An 18,815-nucleotide genomic window follows, 5' to 3' on the forward strand; every position below is an offset into this window, starting at 1 on the left:
TTTTTTCTGAAAATGAAGTGGGACAAAGCTTTCCAGGTACAAAAGGCAATGTAAGGTAAAGGTAAACTGTTAAGTCCAGTCAAATTTGACTATGGGGTGGGCACTCATCTCTGCTTTCATGCCGAGGGAGCCAGTGTTTGTCTGCAGACAGCTTTTCCAGGTCATGTGGCCAACATGACTAAACCGCTTCTGGCACAATGGGACACCATGACAGAAACCAGAGTGCACGGAAACACTGTTTACCTTCCTGACACAGCGGTACCTATTTATCTACTTGCGCTGGTATGCTTTCAAACTGTTAAAACTAAGCCAAAACCGTGGTGGCCTTGGTATGCAATCTAACAATAACTAGGCACAACTAAACAAAAATTTTTTTCCTTCCAGTAGCACCTTAAAGACCAACTAAGTTAGTTCTTGGTATGAGCATGCACACGAAAGCTCATACCAAGAACTAACTTAGTTGGTCTTTAAGGTGCTACTGGAAGGAAAAAAATTTTTGTTTTGACTATGGCAGACCAACACGGCTACCTATCTGTAATAGGCACAACTAAGGCCCAGTTCTCACATCGTGATTGAATGCTCCTCCAGTGGGTGGGTGGGTACACATACATACATAGAAAAGTGTCATTTCAGGACCAAAAGAACTCTGTTGGATCAAATCACAGGCCCATCTAATGTAGTATCCTGCTGGCCACAAGCCTCTTGTAAGTTCACATGCATGGTTTAAGAACAACAGTTCTTTCTGGCTGTTGCTCCCCAGAAACTGGTATTCCAAGCTATAGTTCCTCTGAATCTGAAATTCCATGCAGCCATCATGTTAATAGCCAGGAAGAAATCTAGGAAAGAACCCATTTCCCCAGTATTTAGCTTTCTGCATACATTTTTTTTTTTTGGGGGGGGGGGTTCAATTATGGAGAGGAATTCAATCATGTCAGCCTCCAACTTGCAACATTATGTCGTACACTTAAGGTACAGGCTTACCACTTCACTAGCTCTACTAGTGAAGTTGAAATCAACTGAGTATTTGGGTCAGATGTGCAATCTATTCTTGAGGACTGAACTCAAGTAAATCACTTTTGCCAGCTTGCAGCAGAAGCTGGCTATATACAGTAGCAATTGAATGGCGTCCATGCTGTCACCAAATAATGTTTCCTGGAACAGTTTTCAACTTTTGAAAACCTCATTGTTATTTTCACTAAAATTAAGGTGCTGAATGAATACTTCAGAGCATAAATAAACAAGCTGCACCTTAAGCAATTAAAAAATAGCCAGCATGTTCCAAACACAATGTGGGAGGATCACAATGTAAACTAAAAAGTAGTACTGGAATCAGAAGCAAGTGTGCCTGTTATTTTCAAAATTTTGACATGGGGAGCTGCTTCCCTTCGTGGACCCTGGAGAAAAAACCACCAACTCCTCTACTTAGAAGAGGTTGAATTCTCCCCTCTGCTTTCCATTAAATGGCCTGACCCATCCTCTCAAGCTGAAACATTCTGCTGCTTGCTTTAGAATAGCAAAGTCCTTAAGAACACTTACTTTTTATATGTGATGTAAATGTCAGAAACAGATTTTCCATAGACCTGTGGAAACTTTTAGTCTGGTCAAGTTCCTGCAATACAGGGTGAAAATAAAAAGATAAAAGTGGTAAAAGAAGGAGTTGTGTTTTCAAGGCTTCTCGAGTCACATGCTCTTAGAAACCTACAAAAAAAAGTGCATGTGTGCAAACAGAGCTATCATATCCATAGCCAAGCAATTAAGGGAAATGTTTTGGCATGACTTGAGCTGTATGTGTTTGCAAAAAGGACACACAGGTCAGTTCAATCCTTTTCTATCTACCACAGCACAAATATGCTGTAATGATGTTACAAATAAAAGCAAGTAGCTTATCAAATGGAACATATTTAGGTGAAGAGCTGCAGCTCTGTGGTAGATCATCTGCTTTGCACACAGAAGGTCCAAGATTCAGTCGTCAGCACCTCCAGGTAGGGCTGGGAATGTTCCCTGTCTGAAACCCTAAAGAGTCACTGTCAGTCAGTGCAGACAATACTGAGCTAGATGGACTCAGTATAAAGCAGCTTCCTATGTTCTTGCATCTGGATTTTGATAATAACATGTGTAATTCATTTTTGCATTTATACAGAAATATCTGTTTTGGGCTTGTGGATCAAGGTACACACATATTCCACATTGCCTAGCAAACATAGTTGGAGCCTTAGAAGTGAACACCCATGAAACTTCTTAGGAATTTGGGGGAGTAATCCCATGACACACATTGGTTGCAAAAGCCAGGGACAAAACTACATGTAACATGAATCATGTAGCTCTGCCCTTTAAGGCCACAGTGTTTTTGGCTTTTTGACATATAGCCAGCGCAGGCAGGCTTTGTTTCAACTGAACCTTTTTTTTAACAATGCAAATTGCAGATGTGGAGGGCTCTATCCAGATTAGTCCTGCAGCAGAAGGATGTCACGCCCAGATCTGGATCAGTGACCCCACACTGCCTTGTAAAAAAAAAGACCACCACCACACATTTCCTTGCACTTAAGGAAAGAGCTACATGAACCATGTCATATGTAGTTTGGCCCCAACTTTTGGTGGTGCACCAGGGTGAGGCAGGGTTTCCCATACTTGGGTCTTCAGCTGTTGTTGGACTACAAGTCCCATCATCCCTAGCTAGTTGCTCAGGTATGATGGGAATTGTAGTCCAAAAACAGTTGGAGACCCAAGTATGGGAAACCCTGCAGAGAGATTATTTGACACTGATTGGACTTCTACTCTGATTGCTGGGGCAGTAATTTATTGATATATTTATTTATTTGTACATATAGCCTGCCCTTCACTGAATGGTCCCATGGGAAATTACCTAAGATACCACATTTTAAAACAATATACAACTTTCGTTAAAATCAGTAAGTTAAAGGACCACAAAAATTGACAAAATCCCCTGAATGGCAAAAACAACAATATAGCAGGAGGGGGAAAACAATGCACCCACCCAAATGCCTGAGTAAAGAAGTGTATCTTTACCAGTTGCCGAAAGGTATGCAATCTGGTGCAAGACGCATCCTGGTGGCTTATAAAGAAACAAAAGTAATCTGTATTGCAATCCTGTACGTGCCCATTAAAAAACAAGTCCCACTGAATTCAATGGTGTTTACGTCCAAGTGAGACAATACAGGATTGCAGCCTTTCAGTCAGTCTTCTGCTCCTTGCCACTGGTGTACAATAGGACCGAGTTAACCTTCTTCAATCATCCCTATTTCAAAAATATTCATATTTATCTAGAAAACTAACAAATGAGTTCAGTGGCGCTTACTGCTAGGTAAGTGCATTTAGGACTGCACTCTGAAAAACATAAAATGCACTCAAAGGCACAAGTCTGTCAGGAAAACAAAAATTAAAAGAAAATGTGCTAAAAGGGAATAATTGTGCTAAAAGATGTGGTGCTACATTGAATTGAAAGATAGAAGTATACATTACCACTGTATTATGTTCACTTGTGGATTCAGCAAATGGAGGGGGAGTTGGAGGAACCACTGATATGTTACTGAGAATTTAAGGAGAACAGAATTTTACCATAAAGATGTAAGTTCATTTCTGACATACTGTATTCGCTATATCTCCTATACTCCATTTTAAAACCCATCAACCACCATTTCAAAGAGATCAATCACCCAAAAAAATCAATAAAAATATAATAGCATAAAATAATCACAAAAATCAATCAAAGCAGAACAGCACTAGACATTAGAGACCAACAATGTTATATTTAATGTAAAGGGTAAATAAGTTTATTTTAGGGAACAGAGATGGCTGCAAAATTAATCAGTTGTTTACGTGTATAAAACAGAAAGCAGATTATGTTAGAAGTAATTGGATGCTTTAAAGGTTACTATAGTAGGTAACAGTAGTATTTCTTTAACAATGTTTAAACAATACTTATTGGCATTTAAATTTATACTTATATGGTTTATGGTTTATATTTAATAATGCTGGAATATATTTATTTATAAATTAGGTGGAATATGAAAGGACAGTAACTCAAATTTGTAAGCACACTATCTTATCATTCCCTTTATTGTGTTGATCATTTAATATAATAATAAAAACCATGGTAATAAATAATTGTAGACATTAAATATGAAAGGAAAATAACCAGGGGAATGGCAGACATTCCTAGAAAATGAATTTCATATCGGAGGTGACAAAACTTGTCATACCACAAATCCTTCTCAGCTTAACCTCCAAAACAGAGAAGAAGAAGAAGAAGAAGAAGAAGAAGAGGAGGAGGAGGAGGAGTTTGGATTTGATATCCCGCCTTTCACTCCCCTTCAGGAGTCTCAAAGCGGCTAACATTCTCCTTTCCCTTCCTCCCCCACAACAAACACTCTGTGAGGTGAGTGGAGCTGAGAGACTTCAGAGAAGTGTGACTGGCCCAAGGTCAGCCAGCAGCTGCATGTGGAGGAGTGGAGACGCGAACCCGGTTCCCCAGATTATGAGACTACCGCTCTTAACCACTACACCACACTGGCACTCAGTGTCTAAGATCCGTTAGATAATCTGCTGCATCTATTGACTGTGAAATGAAGTATACCATCACAGTATTGGATGCAGGTTCTGTATATTTTGACATTGGAAAGAATTCTTTAGGCTAAGTTATGGAAAAATACCCCAAAACTGAGCAAAGCAAATTTTATTAGGAAGTTGTGGGAACAACAAACATTCTGAGGTTAACAACATTGAAAAATAAGGGAAAATACCATGAAATATTATACAGATAGAATCCAATGTCTTATTACTTTACAAGAAAATCAAGGATATTGGGAAGTCAGATAAATTATATGTTGCTGTAGAAAATGTTGACATTGTACAAGAGTGTACTAAAGTGTAAGTAAGAATTTTATTTTACTATATAAGAAAAAAAATAGTGCAAATAAACATTTAAGCCACTTTATTCTTCTGTTATTCTGTTATTACTAATTGTAATACTGATTACTCTTTTGATTATTTTGTATTATATTGAATAATAAAAAAACATTTTGCTTTATATTGTATCATGAAATCTTTTTAAAATACAGTGGTGCCCCGCAAGACGAACGCCTCGCAAGACGGAAAACCCGCTAGACGAAAGGGTTTTCCATTTTGGAGGCGCTTCGCAAAACGAATTTCCTATGGGCTTGCTTCGCAAGACGAAAATGTCTTGCGAGTTTTTCTGACTTTTTTCCCCTCCCCCCCTTTTTCTAAGCCGCTAAGCCGCTTATCAGCTGATCCGCTAAGCCGATAAGCCGCTAAAAGCCGCTAAAAGCCGCTAATAGCGTTAATCCGCTAAGCCGTCAATGGGCTTGCTTCGCAAGACCAAAAAACCGCTAGACGAAGAGAATCGCGGAACGGATTCTTTTCGTCTTGCGAGGCACCACTGTAGTGGGAAAGGGAATCTACCAAATATTTCTTCAGGAGAACTATGGCAGATCCTGTGATATTTACCATCAACTAAGGGCTGAAGTTACATGCAGAGTTAAGCATTTTGCTGAGAAGTGACTTTTCAGCCTTAATGCTTAACTTAAACATTCAATAAGCATTCCCCCTACAACATATTTGCTGCTTGTCTGTCACATTCCTGACAGTCTTGGTATTTACTTTTAACCTTTACTCTTTCAGCAGAGCAAGGCATTGAGCAAGATTTTACTGAAAATTAACAAACCACTTAATCTGTCTCAGGGTTAAGGGCCACCATACTAATGTGTGAGGTCACAGCTAGCGGTCTAGCAGCGTAGGTAGGGGTGAGAATCCCTGCTCCACCATACTGTGAGCACTGCAGTTCCCCATGTGATAACCCCAAGAAGCCATACTACAGTGCCACATAGCGGTATCTAGCTGTACTGCAATATTGAGGGAGGCAGAGCTTTGGATGGGCATGGCTGTAATTTTGTCACAAGCCTACTAGGATCAAAGAAAAGCTGGTATAATTCCATGCTGGTTTTCCACAGGATTTAGGGAGCGAGATCAGAGTTGTTGAGTTGGGTTTTTTTTTGGTCGATCACTGGAGATCAACAAGGATTGACCAGGAACAGCCCGCGATCGACTGGTAGATCGTTATCAACCGGTTGGACAGGCCTGCTATATTAGATACAGGATTGACTACACCACTGTAGCTAAAGTGAGCCCATATAACAGGCTTGCCTGTCCCACTGAACAAAACTCTCACTCTGAGACCCCTGAAAGAAATCATAGAAAGCGATGAGAATGTAATCAGGACATTTTGCTGTCCCAAACCACTGATGTGTGATCCAATAGATGCCTCCCATAATCTTTGCAGTGTTGCACACAAGTTTTGAATTGTCAGCGACTGCTCATGATCTGGGCCTTCCATCACATATCTTCTGAGATGCTGCAAGAGATCCTTTGATACCTATCGAAAAACTGACTGCTGCTTCACTAGCATCTCAATAAATATCACAGCCTCCATGACAGTACTTGGCTTGCTTGTACAGTGGGACTTTGATGAACATACACCCAAATGGAGCACAAGCTGACTGGTCTGAAGGGTGCAACTACATGCTAAGAAAAACATGGGGGCTACCACCAAAAATGGCAGCCCTGCGCTAAGATCCCTCCCCTTCCTCCATAACATCTAGTGCAACTTGCCTTATATGACCTAACAGAATCAAGTGATTCTGCCGCATAATTGCCTACTAATGAGAGTGACAGGGAAACATACCAAGTAATGACAACAAGGCATGGGATAAGTTGTACGAGACATTACAGGCAGCAGGTAGATAACTTGACATGGGAATAAAATAAAATAAAAAAATCCTTCCAGTAGCACTTTAGAGACCAACTCATTTTTGGTGACAGCCTTGCTTTTATTATATTATTACTTTTATACCCCACTTTTCTTCCAAGAAGACATTCATGGTCCTTCCACTCCCCATTTTATCTTCACAACAACCCTGTGAGGTAGGCTAGGTTGAGAGACTGTGACTGCCCTAAGGTCACACAGTGAGATTCATGGCTGAATGGGGATTTGAACCTTGGTTTACCAGGTCCTAATCCAATACACTAACCACTACAATACTCAGGCCCTACTAGGTTTTGTTCTATGCTAACTTGTTTTAAAAGCACAGCAAAAACACCAAAATAAGTTTTAGATTTCTGCTTGTTCTATTGCAAGCTTTTAAAATTAAACCTTGGCATCTGCAGGTAGCTTCAGGGGGCAGATTATTTTGTACTGCACAATACACTCCTTGTGCAATACATCCACCTCTAGGACAAGCTCACCTTCTTGTCCTTACCTTAGTAGTGCTTGATAAGAGTCCAAGAGCTTTGCCCCAGCAGTTTCATATCTACCTGTGAAGCAAGAGGGGGGAAAAACCCATCAAGGTCATTTGCTAGCAATAAAATTCTATTTACAAACCAGTTCTTTGTCACAATTTGCTGTCATTTATTGTTGTCAATATACTTCAATTTCGCCAACCCTTAAAAGTGCTCAAAAGATTCTGTGACCATTTAGAAAAATGTAGTTTTACATTTAGTTATTGGTGTTGATTCAAGCAATGTACAATAACAGATGGTAGAAACTTAAATTACAGCTGAAAAGTTCAGTAATACAAGCAGCACAACAATATTTTTAAAATTTAATTGATTCATTGAATTTACATTCCACCCTTCCTCCCAAAGGAGCCCAGGGTGGCAAACACATCTGCAATTTTAAAAAAGGATTCTAAAACTGGGAAATCATTCTAAAATAGTTGCAATTAAAATCATTATTTCATTCAATGATCTCCGGGTTGCCAGAAACAGTATTCTTCACCTGCAAAATGCCTGAGTAAACAAGAATGTTTTCAAATTCTTCCTGAAAGCTAACACTGACAGGAAAAGATGCACCTCACTAGGAAGGGTATCCCACAAACAGGGAAACACCTCTGAAAACGCCCTGTCATTACACAATTTCATTTGTGTGCAGGAACGTAATTCCTACATAAGGGGGGGGGGGGGAGGGACACATAGGGCTGTTGAAATAAACAGGCTTAGATTTGTTGATTTTAATGGGTCTACTCAGAGTATGACTTCATTGGCTATCACCCAACTTGTATAACTAAGTACCAACTATGTAAATCATAGTATTAATAAGAATAATCTTTCTGCTTATAAAACGGTGGACAATCAACTAAGAGCAAGCAATCCTTCTGTCATCAATCACATGTAACAAATGATGAATTGCACAGACCTCTCTCTCTTTCTTTCTCTCTCTCTCTCTCTATATATATATATATATAAAAGCACAGGGCATTAATCTCAGTATGCTTTTACAGCTACTTACAAAGATAATAATTCTGCAATAGATCAATTATTAACACTGTATAAAGTAACTCTCTGGCACAATCAACAAAATTGTTGATAAAAAATATTTTCTCACAATGACTGCCTGATTTTTCAGACCAAGTTATGCCAGCAAATAGGGAAGTGGTTGCATATTTTACAAGAACCCTGTTGCAAGCATGCCGCTGCTCTTAATTCACTATCTTATGTCTAAAGGCCACTTCCTGCCCTTCCTCATGTGCCAGCATAGGTTGGAGGCCATTAAAGAAATGAAATGAGAAACAAGCAGACTGTGCACATGTTCTTACGGGTTGTACCCAATGCTGATCTGTTCCACTTGTGCAAATTAACTTCCCACTCCTCTCCTCTGTAGCCCCCACTAACTCAAAATCTGTTGCGTATAATTGAGAGACCCTCCAAAGCAGATTGAGGGGTTGCATGCTTTGTATGCGGAAGATCCCACATCCAATTCAGTCAACAACAACGTCTAACAGACTGACAGCACTCGTTTCTGAAGTTCCCTGTTGAAATATTGTTCCACTTATGTCATAAGTTTGTGTTGTCTTTGAAGGAATTACCATGGATTGATTGGTCACAGAGGCAATTAACAGAGAACAACAGCTATAATTTTGGTTCATCACTGTTAATTTATTCCTGCTCCAAGAGAGTCACAAAATGGGAACATTTATTCCCTTGGCTGTAATCCTGCACCCAAACAAGCCAGTTTGAATTCCACTGACTTCTATTGATTTATGCAACCCAAGCATGTGCAGGACTGCAGATTTTAACTGGATCAGCTTCAGCATGATTTCAAATTATAGTTACCAGCCAAGCACTCAGACTGTCTTTCACCAATAGAAATAAATTCCAGTAAAATGATCTCATATTTTCTTTTCTATACATTTCTGTCTCATTCTCTAGTCTAGGGCAAAGAAAGCAAAATCTCTGTGCAAAACTATTGGTGAGGCTGTTTTACTGTTTCATTTGAATTCTACAAAATGTTGACATATGGGCATATGAACTTTCTGTTGTAAGTCCATTACAAATAATTTTTAAAATGGCACTAATAATATATATAATAATCAAACACTTCAGGACTCATTAATACAACAAAAAGCCAAGAGGGAGTAGTATCTGAATCTGTAATTTAACACAGCATCAGAATCAGTTCAAAAGAAACAGTTACTCTTATTAAGAGTTTACAGCCAAGGTAGAGTGCATTGTACTTAGTTAAAATTATTTTTATATTAAATTTGTATAATGCCCTTCATCCATAGAGCCCAAGGCAGTTCACAACACAAAAATACAAGATAAAAAACACAAACAAAATACATAATAAATAACCCCTTCACTCCCACATATAAAAGGGTATCATATGGTAATCAGCCTAAGGCCTGGTTGAAGAGGAACATTAATGCCTGGCCCCTAAAGGCCCCTAAATACTTCTACATTGTATCCAAAGGTAACTGTTATGTGCTCATATATTTACTTACTTACTTACTTATTTACTTACTATTACTTATTTCAGTTTATACATATCTTGCTAAGAGAACAAAATGTGAAATAAAAATAACAGACCATCAATTTATCTAAACGGCCTCGGTCCAGTATACCTGAAGGAGCGTCTCCACCCCCATCGTTCTGCCCGGACGCTGAGGTCCAGCGCCGAGGGCCTTCTGGCGGTTCCTTCATTGCGAGAAGCAAAGCTACAGGGAACCAGGCAGAGGGCCTTCTCGGTCGTGGCGCCTGCCCTGTGGAACGCCCTCCCATCAGATGTCAAAGCGATAAACAACTACCTGACATTCAGAAGACATCTTAAGGCAGCCCTGTTCAGGGAAGTTTTTAACGTGTGATATTTTACTGTATTTTTGGTTTTTATGGAAGCCGCTACTTTTTAAAAGCATTACCTTCAGCTGGAAATTTCTTTGATCGCTGCTCAAAGAACCACTCGCCTGCTTTCACTTTAAGTTCCCTGCAAAACAAATATTTGAACCTTTTACTGAAGGATTTTCAAAATCACCTGTAGGCTCATCACAAAAACTCCATCATTACAGCATTGGAACCTCAACTGTTACATAACCCAGAAGGACATTCCAGATTATGCACAAGAATAGAAAACCCATAGAATTTGGTACTGGGCATAGAATTCAACTTTCTGAAAATCTTAGCTTTCATTTTCATTTTTTTAATTAAGTGAAAAAGACCTATGTAGTTCTAGACTTCAAATATACACTACATTACAGGAAAACAACTCCCATCCTACTGAAGGTGCATGCAAAGGAGTCCCATGGCTCTGACTACCAAGTGTTGTGTGTTAATTCCACAACAATATTTCCAGTGTGCCCGCTGTGTGAACCTCCTTAGACACTGCCTTGTCGCACGGAGAGGGGAGGTGAGCCCAAAATTTGATGCCCCCCTACCTAGTCCTTCCACTACCTTCCCAAACCTGGATAAGTAAGGTGCTGCGGCCAGGCTTTGGGAAGGATATAAGGCTCTGGCAGAGTTCTAGAGCCCTCCCACCTCCTTCCCAAAGCTGGGGAAGCGCTAACTAAGCTTTGGTAAGGTGGAGAGACCCTGACAGAGCCCTCAGGTATCCTTCCCAAAGTCCAGCACTTTGCTTACCCAGCTTTGGGAAGGTGGTGGGAGGGCTGCTGTGGTGTGTGTGTGTGTGTGTGTGTGTGTGTGTGTGAAATGTTGCCAAGGGCCTCCAAAAAAGCCCTGGAGGGCTGCTTGTGGTCCTCTGGCCAGGCATTGGATCACACTGTCCTACTCCCCACCAAAGTATATGCTGCCTCTGTCTCCTTCTTCCTTGATAGCAGAGGGCTGCTGTGAAACTCCTACAGACCTGATCCTCATGACCAATGCAACTAAGGCATAAACACCCACAACGCAAATATTACTGAGCAGTTGCTCTAGAATTTCTCACTCATGAGCGTAGCAGACAGTGCATTTCCACAGGTAGCGATTCAAAGTGATGCGACATCTGGAGCATACTTGGTGACTGCACCCATTGCACACTGCACCTCTGTTGATTAGCACTCCAAGAGGTTTTTGACAGCGGGCACAAGACTTATATTCCAGGTTTGTGTTTTTTGTCCCTTTCCATCGAAGTTCCTGCAGCTGCAGCTTCAGTTTCCTGTTCTCAGCCAGAAAAAATAAATAAATATGCAAACGTTTTATCAGGTGGGAGTGAAAAAAATGTACAATTATTCACACTTATTCTCTAAGTAGCTGCATGAATTCACTTTCATTAATAATATGCTGTAATTTGAATAGCCAATGTAAACCAAAAACAAGAGGTTAACCTGTAATTTCACCTTCCACCACATTTAAACAATACCATGCTGAAATAACTGGCTGACCTATGGAGATGAGTGAGTGCGACTTCCTTCTGTGTTGCTTTCCTAGATAACTACCTTAATTTTAAAAAGGGGGTTGGAGGAATTTACTAGTGAACCTTCCTACCATACTGAAACATCATAATTGCTTTCCAAATCTTGCTAAGAGCCCTTGGCAGGAACTTGGAAAAACTCTAGCAGGTTGACTTTATGTGCTTGCTGTGAAAGATACATCTGAATTAGACTGGAATATAGGCTCACATTTTAATGCCAGTATCATATGAATGCTGGGGGGGGGGGAGCTGCATGCATGAGGAGCATGCACAATAATCACCCATCTGAAAACACCCTTAGTGCAAGGAGTAGGGAATATACAAAACTATTGTAAGAATAGTCATGACAAAGCCATTCAAAACATTTCTTCCTGCAAAGTATTTAATATAGAATTTAATCAGTAGAATGGTCTAACAAAGAAGCTGAGAAAAGGACATTAGCAAAGAATAGATGATAAGAAGAAAATAAAACAGGGAGATGCAATGGCACGCTGTATCCAAAAATGGCCACATACCTTATTCGTTCTTCATCCACCTTCCTCAACATCTGATCACGGTTCAGGACATCTAAAACAACTTGTCGTTCCAATCCCTTTAGTACACTGAGGTCAAGTTCCTGAGTCATTTTCTCTTCTGATTCTTAGAAGGTTTTTGTTTGTCTGTCTGTTTGTTTGTTTTGTTTTTTAAAGAATTTTAATCTTCTTCAGCACCCCCACCAAGTAAAGTTGGAGCTTAAAGCTAGGGGCAGGGTTCAGCAACCAAAAGATCTATGAGTCCCTTTAACTGCTTGCATACATCTTTCATCAGAGATACATTTGAATTGTGTCATAAGGTGGAAGGGAGAGGAAAAGAATCCTTTTCCATATACGCCATAATTTTCAGTCTCATCACCCGCTGAAGGCACTTTCTTTGCTGGATGAAGGCAGTTTATCGTCTTGTATAAATAAAATGACTTCAGGCTCCCAATTTGCTGCTGGTAGTTTCTAAACTGATAAAAACGAGAGAGGTTTGGCTTAGATCCACCATTCTGCAAAGAAAATTGGGGTATGATTCAAGCTGATAGGCAGCAGCAGGTATAAGGGGGAGAAACTCCACCTCCATTGCTTTAAATTCACAAATTTCCTATTAGGAAATTAGGATTACATTTCTTAGGAATGCAGAAAAAGAACAACCTACTTCTCCTTTCTTATTCTGCAGTAGATCACTATCTCCTACTTTTCCTGAAAAACAAAAGCTACATCCTGTCAGCATATCGTTTCATAGTATGCTTGGGCCATATTTGAGCTATGAAATATGATTCATCATCTTTCAAACAGCCTCATTACAATAAGCACGATGGCCCACCAGCATGTTACTTACCCTGGTGTAAAAAGGCCTTTATAAAAGCCATTTTGCTTATGTGGATTGTGCAAAAGATAATGAAAAATGAGAATAACAATAATCCAAATAATAAAAGGTGTCACGAAATTCAGTTGATTGCCTCCAAGTCAACCACAAAGATAAATGTGCCTTAATTGGAATCCGATGCCCTCTGACTGCTAGCTGTTGAACCTTTTATCCCATGGAAGTAAAACTAGTATGGTGTGAAGGCGAGATGTTCTAAAGTAAGTCTTTACTACCAATCAATTATTTATAAGCTTTAATAGCTAATGGGCCTGCCATCTGAATCGTGTCTAGTTTGTGTCTGTTGAGGCAGATAAAAAGGTCTTGCAAAAAACAGTGCGGTTATCACTGAGACAACACACATCCCTCACAAATCTAGAAGATGTTTCAGGCATTATGCACCAATACCAGCTTATGGTTTCACTTTGTGCAGACACTAAATGAACAGGAAAACTCATATGGACATATAGATGAATGACACAGTCAAAAACCAGAAGGACTTTAAACAAGAACCTAAGGCAGTTGTGAATGGATTTTGGAGAGACTGTGTCCCACTCTCACTTGCCCCAAATGAGTGAAAAATAGATAGCAACTGACTGAAAGGCAACTCACCTGATGTTCTGCTATTGTTTAAGGTCTTTGTAGGGAGTCCTTCCTTACAAAGTCAGAGGAGGCACAAGAATTTAGGAGTAGGATGTGGGAGGGATCAGGTGCATTGGGTCTGACAAAAGCAGATTATGGCCCTGCCTCCATGCAAGTTAATTTAAACTAGATAGTTCCTTGCCTTGATTGATGCTGGCACTGAGGGCCAAACAAGGCAGAGCACTTACTTTCTGCAGTTGGGAGGGGGATATTAGTTTACTCCCAATGTCAAAAAAGCATATTAAAACATGTTGCAAAATTAAGCAAATATTCTACTGATACGGAAGGAAGGGGGGGCACCTTTCCTCACCTCCTCCTCTTTGAAAGGGGGCCCGAGGCGATGACCTCGACGGCGCCCAGCTCCTGAAACCTCACACTGCTGCACAAGCACCACACTATACCCCTTAACTTTATAAAATTATATTCTTCCCTCCGGACTCCATGATGCTACCCTCAGCACCATAATCCTCGAACCGACAGGTCACGTACACAGGAAAACCTTAATCCTGTCAGATGGTCCAGTCAAGCCCTTCCTCCGGGCAATGCTAGGTGACGGGCGATGCATATCTGTGCCACTGTCTTGCCATCACCTGTACTCAGGAAACGTTTATGCATATCTCTTTACTCTATGCAACCCCCACTTTACTGAAGTGCTAATCTATGCAACCCCTACCTTACTGAAGTGATGATCTATGCAACCCCTACCTTACTGAAGTGCTGATCTGCGCGACCCCTACCTTACTGAAGTAATGATCTGTGTAAACCCCCACCCACTTTCCTGAAGTGCTGATCTGTGTAATCCCACCTCTTGTGATGTATTCGTGACGTTTTCTGCACTGTATTCTGGGACATGGAGGGAGTTTCAAAAACTCATGTCACCCCTTTCTCACTGTTCAATCTCGCCTTGAACCTGTTGCGCAATAAACTTGGATCTTCTGCTGTTTGCTCCTGTCTCCGGCTGAGCTCATTTTCTTCCGCAGGGACCCACGGACTTAGTCCGATGAGCTGGGTGGCAGAGCAGCCCCGCACCCAGATTTTGCCGTAACTGTTGGCGCCCGAACGTGGGGCATGCGGTTCTCCCGCGTTGCTGACCGGGGCCCCCGAAATCTTCAGCTGGCACCAGGCCATTTTGCCTGGGAAGATCCTTTGGACCCCCGGCCATCTTCCGGGTGGTAATCGAAAGCCCCAGGAGTTCAGCCGGGGAGCAAAGAGGGATCCAGCCGGCTTATTCATCGATCCCGGGATCATCATAGAAGACGCGTGAGTATAAGGAAAAGGAAAATCCAGTGCACTGGTGGGAAAGGGGTGGAAATCTCCTGGCAACTGAATTCTCTGCCCTCCTCTCTATCGCTCCTTCTCACCTGTCTCTTGGTCCAATTGGTGAGAGAGACCGTGGACTGCTGCTCGACCCAAAAGGAGGTTCTGAGCTCTATCTCTTTCTCCTCTCAAACCCTCCAGTCAGCTGCACCAATTGGGGGTCCGAAAATAAGACGGAGAGACCCGGCTTGAAAAGATAGCTGACTCCCCGCAACGGACTCTCTCAGTTGACAGCAAGGGTCTGGAATTCTTTTCCGAACTTCCCGAGCGCCCTTACGGAGGGGGCAGGAAGGGGTCTGGCTTTCTATCAATCAATCCCAGCCGCACTGGTCGGTGCCACGTAACACGTGTAGCGTGCGTGAGCCCGCTTCCAAAAGCAAGGGGGATTTTCGGTTCAAAACTCTATCCAGGGATCACCCGATCTGGCACCGCACGGCGCGGGCGTTCAGTAGGGCCTCTTTTCCTGAGATTGTGGCGATAGGTAGGAGGTTGCCAGGAGGGATAGCCCATGAGGAATTGGGCAGGATCGGCAGAGTGGAAAAGGACCCCAGGTTATTGACTAAGGAAATAGGAAGGAAATATAAGGAACCGCATAGCTAGAGCTCTTTAAAAACCCACTAAGGAAGTCGCCAAGCGACGAAAGACCCCTCTTTACTATAGCCCCCTGTACAAGTTACCCAAATCCTAATCAACCCCTCTCCTTCTCCCTTCTCTATCCCCCCCCCAAAAGAAAACAACAACAAAAGCAACAACAACAATGCATGCTTATATAAAGGGGTACCCAGTCAACTAAGCATTGTGAGCCCTGCCAGTTTGGTTAACTGGTGGTGTTTGAAGAGGCAAGGAGGCTCTTAAAACCATGTGGGACCTTCCTACTAATTTCACTTAAATGAAGCTAAAGGAAGCAGCCCAACTCCTTGCAATAACCAACTAAAGGATGAGAGTATATATGTTTACATGTTGTCTGTTATGTGTGTTGTGTGTTAATACATATATGAGAATATGTATGTTTACATGTTGTCTGTTATGTGTGTTGTCTGTTCCTTCTGTCTCTGACAGACTGCCTTTCTTAAGCGCGCATAGTTTAAACTGCAAGCTTGCTTCAAAATTTAAATCTAAGGAAGCCATGCTGGACCTTATCAGTCCTAAATAAGACAAAATGAGAATGAAGGGTGCAAATGTTTACCCCACCTCTTGCTTTATTTGAGTGGTTATATCAACTGAAATAACCCTATGCTTATAAAATATTCTCTCCCAGATTCTCTTCCTATCTTATCTTAGGAAACTGTTCTTCCTTTAGAGGGTTCTGTATAAAGCTGGATACTTTTATTTTCCTCTTCCTTAGTACATGATAGGAGCATTGAGTGTGCTCTCTTCCCCAGTAGTGCCTGTGTACATAAGTATGTGTGTCTCTTTGGTAGTACAAATCTTGCTGTGAAATCTTGCTGTGAACCCTATATTTTGGAGGGTTGGACTAGATGACCCTAGGGTCCCTTTCAACTCTCCCAATTTGTGGCTGTGTGGAAGGACATGTGTCCGCAAGCATTGCAGGGTAATTCTTAATTCTGGTGTGGTGATGGAGTTAAAATTCAGCCTAGCTTTGCTCTTTAGATTTTAAAAGGTGAGAGGTGAAGCTGTGATGTTTTGAAGCACAACTGGTAATATCAAGCATTTGAGTGATTACAGTGTTTATCATTTTGTCTACTATTTAAAAATCAGACTTCAAAGTCAATTCAAAGTTTAAACACATACAAATACATATGGGCCTTGACCAATCCTGTAAATAAAGGGGCAGGAAAAATTTTGTCTGCAAATGGGAAGGCCGAAATAACTTAGAATGTTAAAAAAAATCCTATGAATTCTGACTCTCTGGCCATTTTTCCCATATATAAGGGCGTGGCATTGTTCCGCGAATGGCCAGAGGGATATTAACCCTTTCCTGTACATAAAGGAAGCAGTCGCTTTGCTTGGGCTGAAATTGCTAGCTTTTGTTGGTGAATACTTCAATTGCTGAGTTTCTCTTTTTTGTTTTAAATCTAATCCTCTTTTAAAATCTACTCCTCCTTACCCTTCCCTTATTCAAATTCTAATTTTGCCAAAAGATGCAACATTTCAATAGTATAGAAGATTTGCTGAGACATGAACTCCACACATGCACAGAGACTAGATCAGCTAAAAAAAAAAAAAGATAGGAAAAAGAGAGAGAGAGAGAGGAAGGAGGGGGAACTGTAGAGGGGGGGAGAGGAGGTTTATGTAAAACTTGGAACCATTGAGAGAAATCACCCTTAATGTGTCCCAAGTTTGAAATCTTAACATGCCAAATTCTTTTCACAGGTAAATATCAAAGCATTCCACCCCTCAATGGGATTTAAGTCACAGACTTTGTTTATGTGCAATTTTAGGAACAGCATTTCCTGACAGGCTTCTTACATGAAATAATTTTCCCTTTTAACAGGATATGTGAACCCCGATAACAAAGTGTTTGTCCCTTTTTCCTCCCACAACAACTTTCTTTCTGTTCTGTGAAATCCCTGCTGTAGTAGTGACTTCCATCTCTTTGTGGCTTTGACACTTTTAAAGTTACAAATAATCTGTTTCCATTTATTTAATCCGTTTTCCATGGTCTATGAAATTAATCGAAGCATAACCAAACATTGTTTGTGGAATGGTATTTGTTTACCTTTTGCCTGAGCATTTCTTATTAATTCTGTCATTTGGCTAGTTCAAGGTACTTGCACAACTTTAAATTGCCATTAAGTCATTTTCCAGTATTTTGCTATTAACATTCTAGCCGATGTTGTCACATCAAGAAACACTCTTTTATTTTCATTGTTACTTCAGATTTCTTAAAATTCTGTGTCTTAGCATTTATTTATTTTGGTTCCTCATAGGTCATTGTGTGTGTGTTTGTGTGTGTGTTTTATTATTTTAACTGTGTCTTTTAAGTCCACCCTGCCCTTACAGGATATCACTTCTACAAGTGTGTTACTACAGATCTAATGAAAAGCTTCGCCACCACAACAACAGACACCAAAGTTTTCAAAGTGGCCACAGCTATCTCTTTCAAAGGATATAGACTGCCGGGGGAGTGGGGATGACAAAGGGGGGTGGAGTTGAATTACAAGGACATTTTCTGACTTTTGAACCTCAAGATACATACATAAAATATCCCAACTGTCTCAAGATATGCAACTGATATTTAATTAGTTTGTTTTGTATTATGTGTTATTACGTAGGAATGTTGAAATGTGTCTGACAGTGTGTCATTTCCACAAATGGGGGGGCTATTTTTGTGGCTATTTTTGTGTGTAAGTGCTATTTTTGTGTGTAAGTCTTCCGCAGGGACCCACGGACTTAGTCCGATGAGCTGGGTGGCAGAGCAGCCCCGCACCCAGATTTTGCCGTAACACTACCATTTGCTGCACCATCAAAAACAATGGGGTTCAGGACCACATGCTTAACCATGACAATGTATTGCAATTACTGTGTAAGCAAGCAAGACATTCACACACAACATAAGATGAAAAGTTGGTGAAGGACTAACTTTGATGGAATTGTGTCTCTGTCTAATTACACCTAAGCGTAAAGTCACTGGAATTATAGTTGTAGTATGATTTTATATAATAAATAAGCTGTTCAAAGGATCAATAAAAAGTTCAGAATGCATTACACACATTGATCCTATGCACAGCTTATTATAAGACGACATACTACAAATCCAAAAACTTAACATTTAGAAAGCAAGGCCTTCATGAAAGATCCC

The 18,815-nt window shown here is 40.8% G+C and overlaps 1 protein-coding gene across 7 annotated transcripts in view; it reads right to left on the bottom strand.

The window, feature by feature from the left end:
* SYTL3 (synaptotagmin like 3) overlaps positions 1 to 18,815 on the bottom strand; it is a 47,927-nt gene that overhangs the window by 25,651 nt on the left and 3,461 nt on the right. For 3 of the 7 annotated variants that reach the window (XM_079971875.1, XM_079971876.1, XM_079971872.1), the window contains 6 exons: positions 12,226 to 12,693; positions 11,246 to 11,455; positions 10,227 to 10,291; positions 7,293 to 7,347; positions 3,481 to 3,547; positions 1,537 to 1,609 (listed from right to left, as the gene is read on the bottom strand). In XM_079971875.1, coding sequence (XP_079828001.1) covers positions 1,537 to 1,609; positions 3,481 to 3,547; positions 7,293 to 7,347; positions 10,227 to 10,291; positions 11,246 to 11,455; positions 12,226 to 12,335 — 580 coding nt within the window. In that variant the 5' untranslated portion in view covers positions 12,336 to 12,693. Of the gene's footprint in view, positions 1 to 1,536; positions 1,610 to 3,480; positions 3,548 to 7,292; positions 7,348 to 10,226; positions 10,292 to 11,245; positions 11,456 to 12,225; positions 13,749 to 18,815 lie in introns of those variants that run through there. The other 4 variants (XM_079971873.1, XM_079971874.1, XM_079971871.1 and 1 more) reach the window with 2 other exon arrangements.

Source organism: Podarcis cretensis (genome assembly GCF_951804945.1).
Source record: "Podarcis cretensis genome assembly, chromosome: 3".
Lineage (NCBI taxonomy): Eukaryota > Metazoa > Chordata > Lepidosauria > Squamata > Lacertidae > Podarcis > Podarcis cretensis.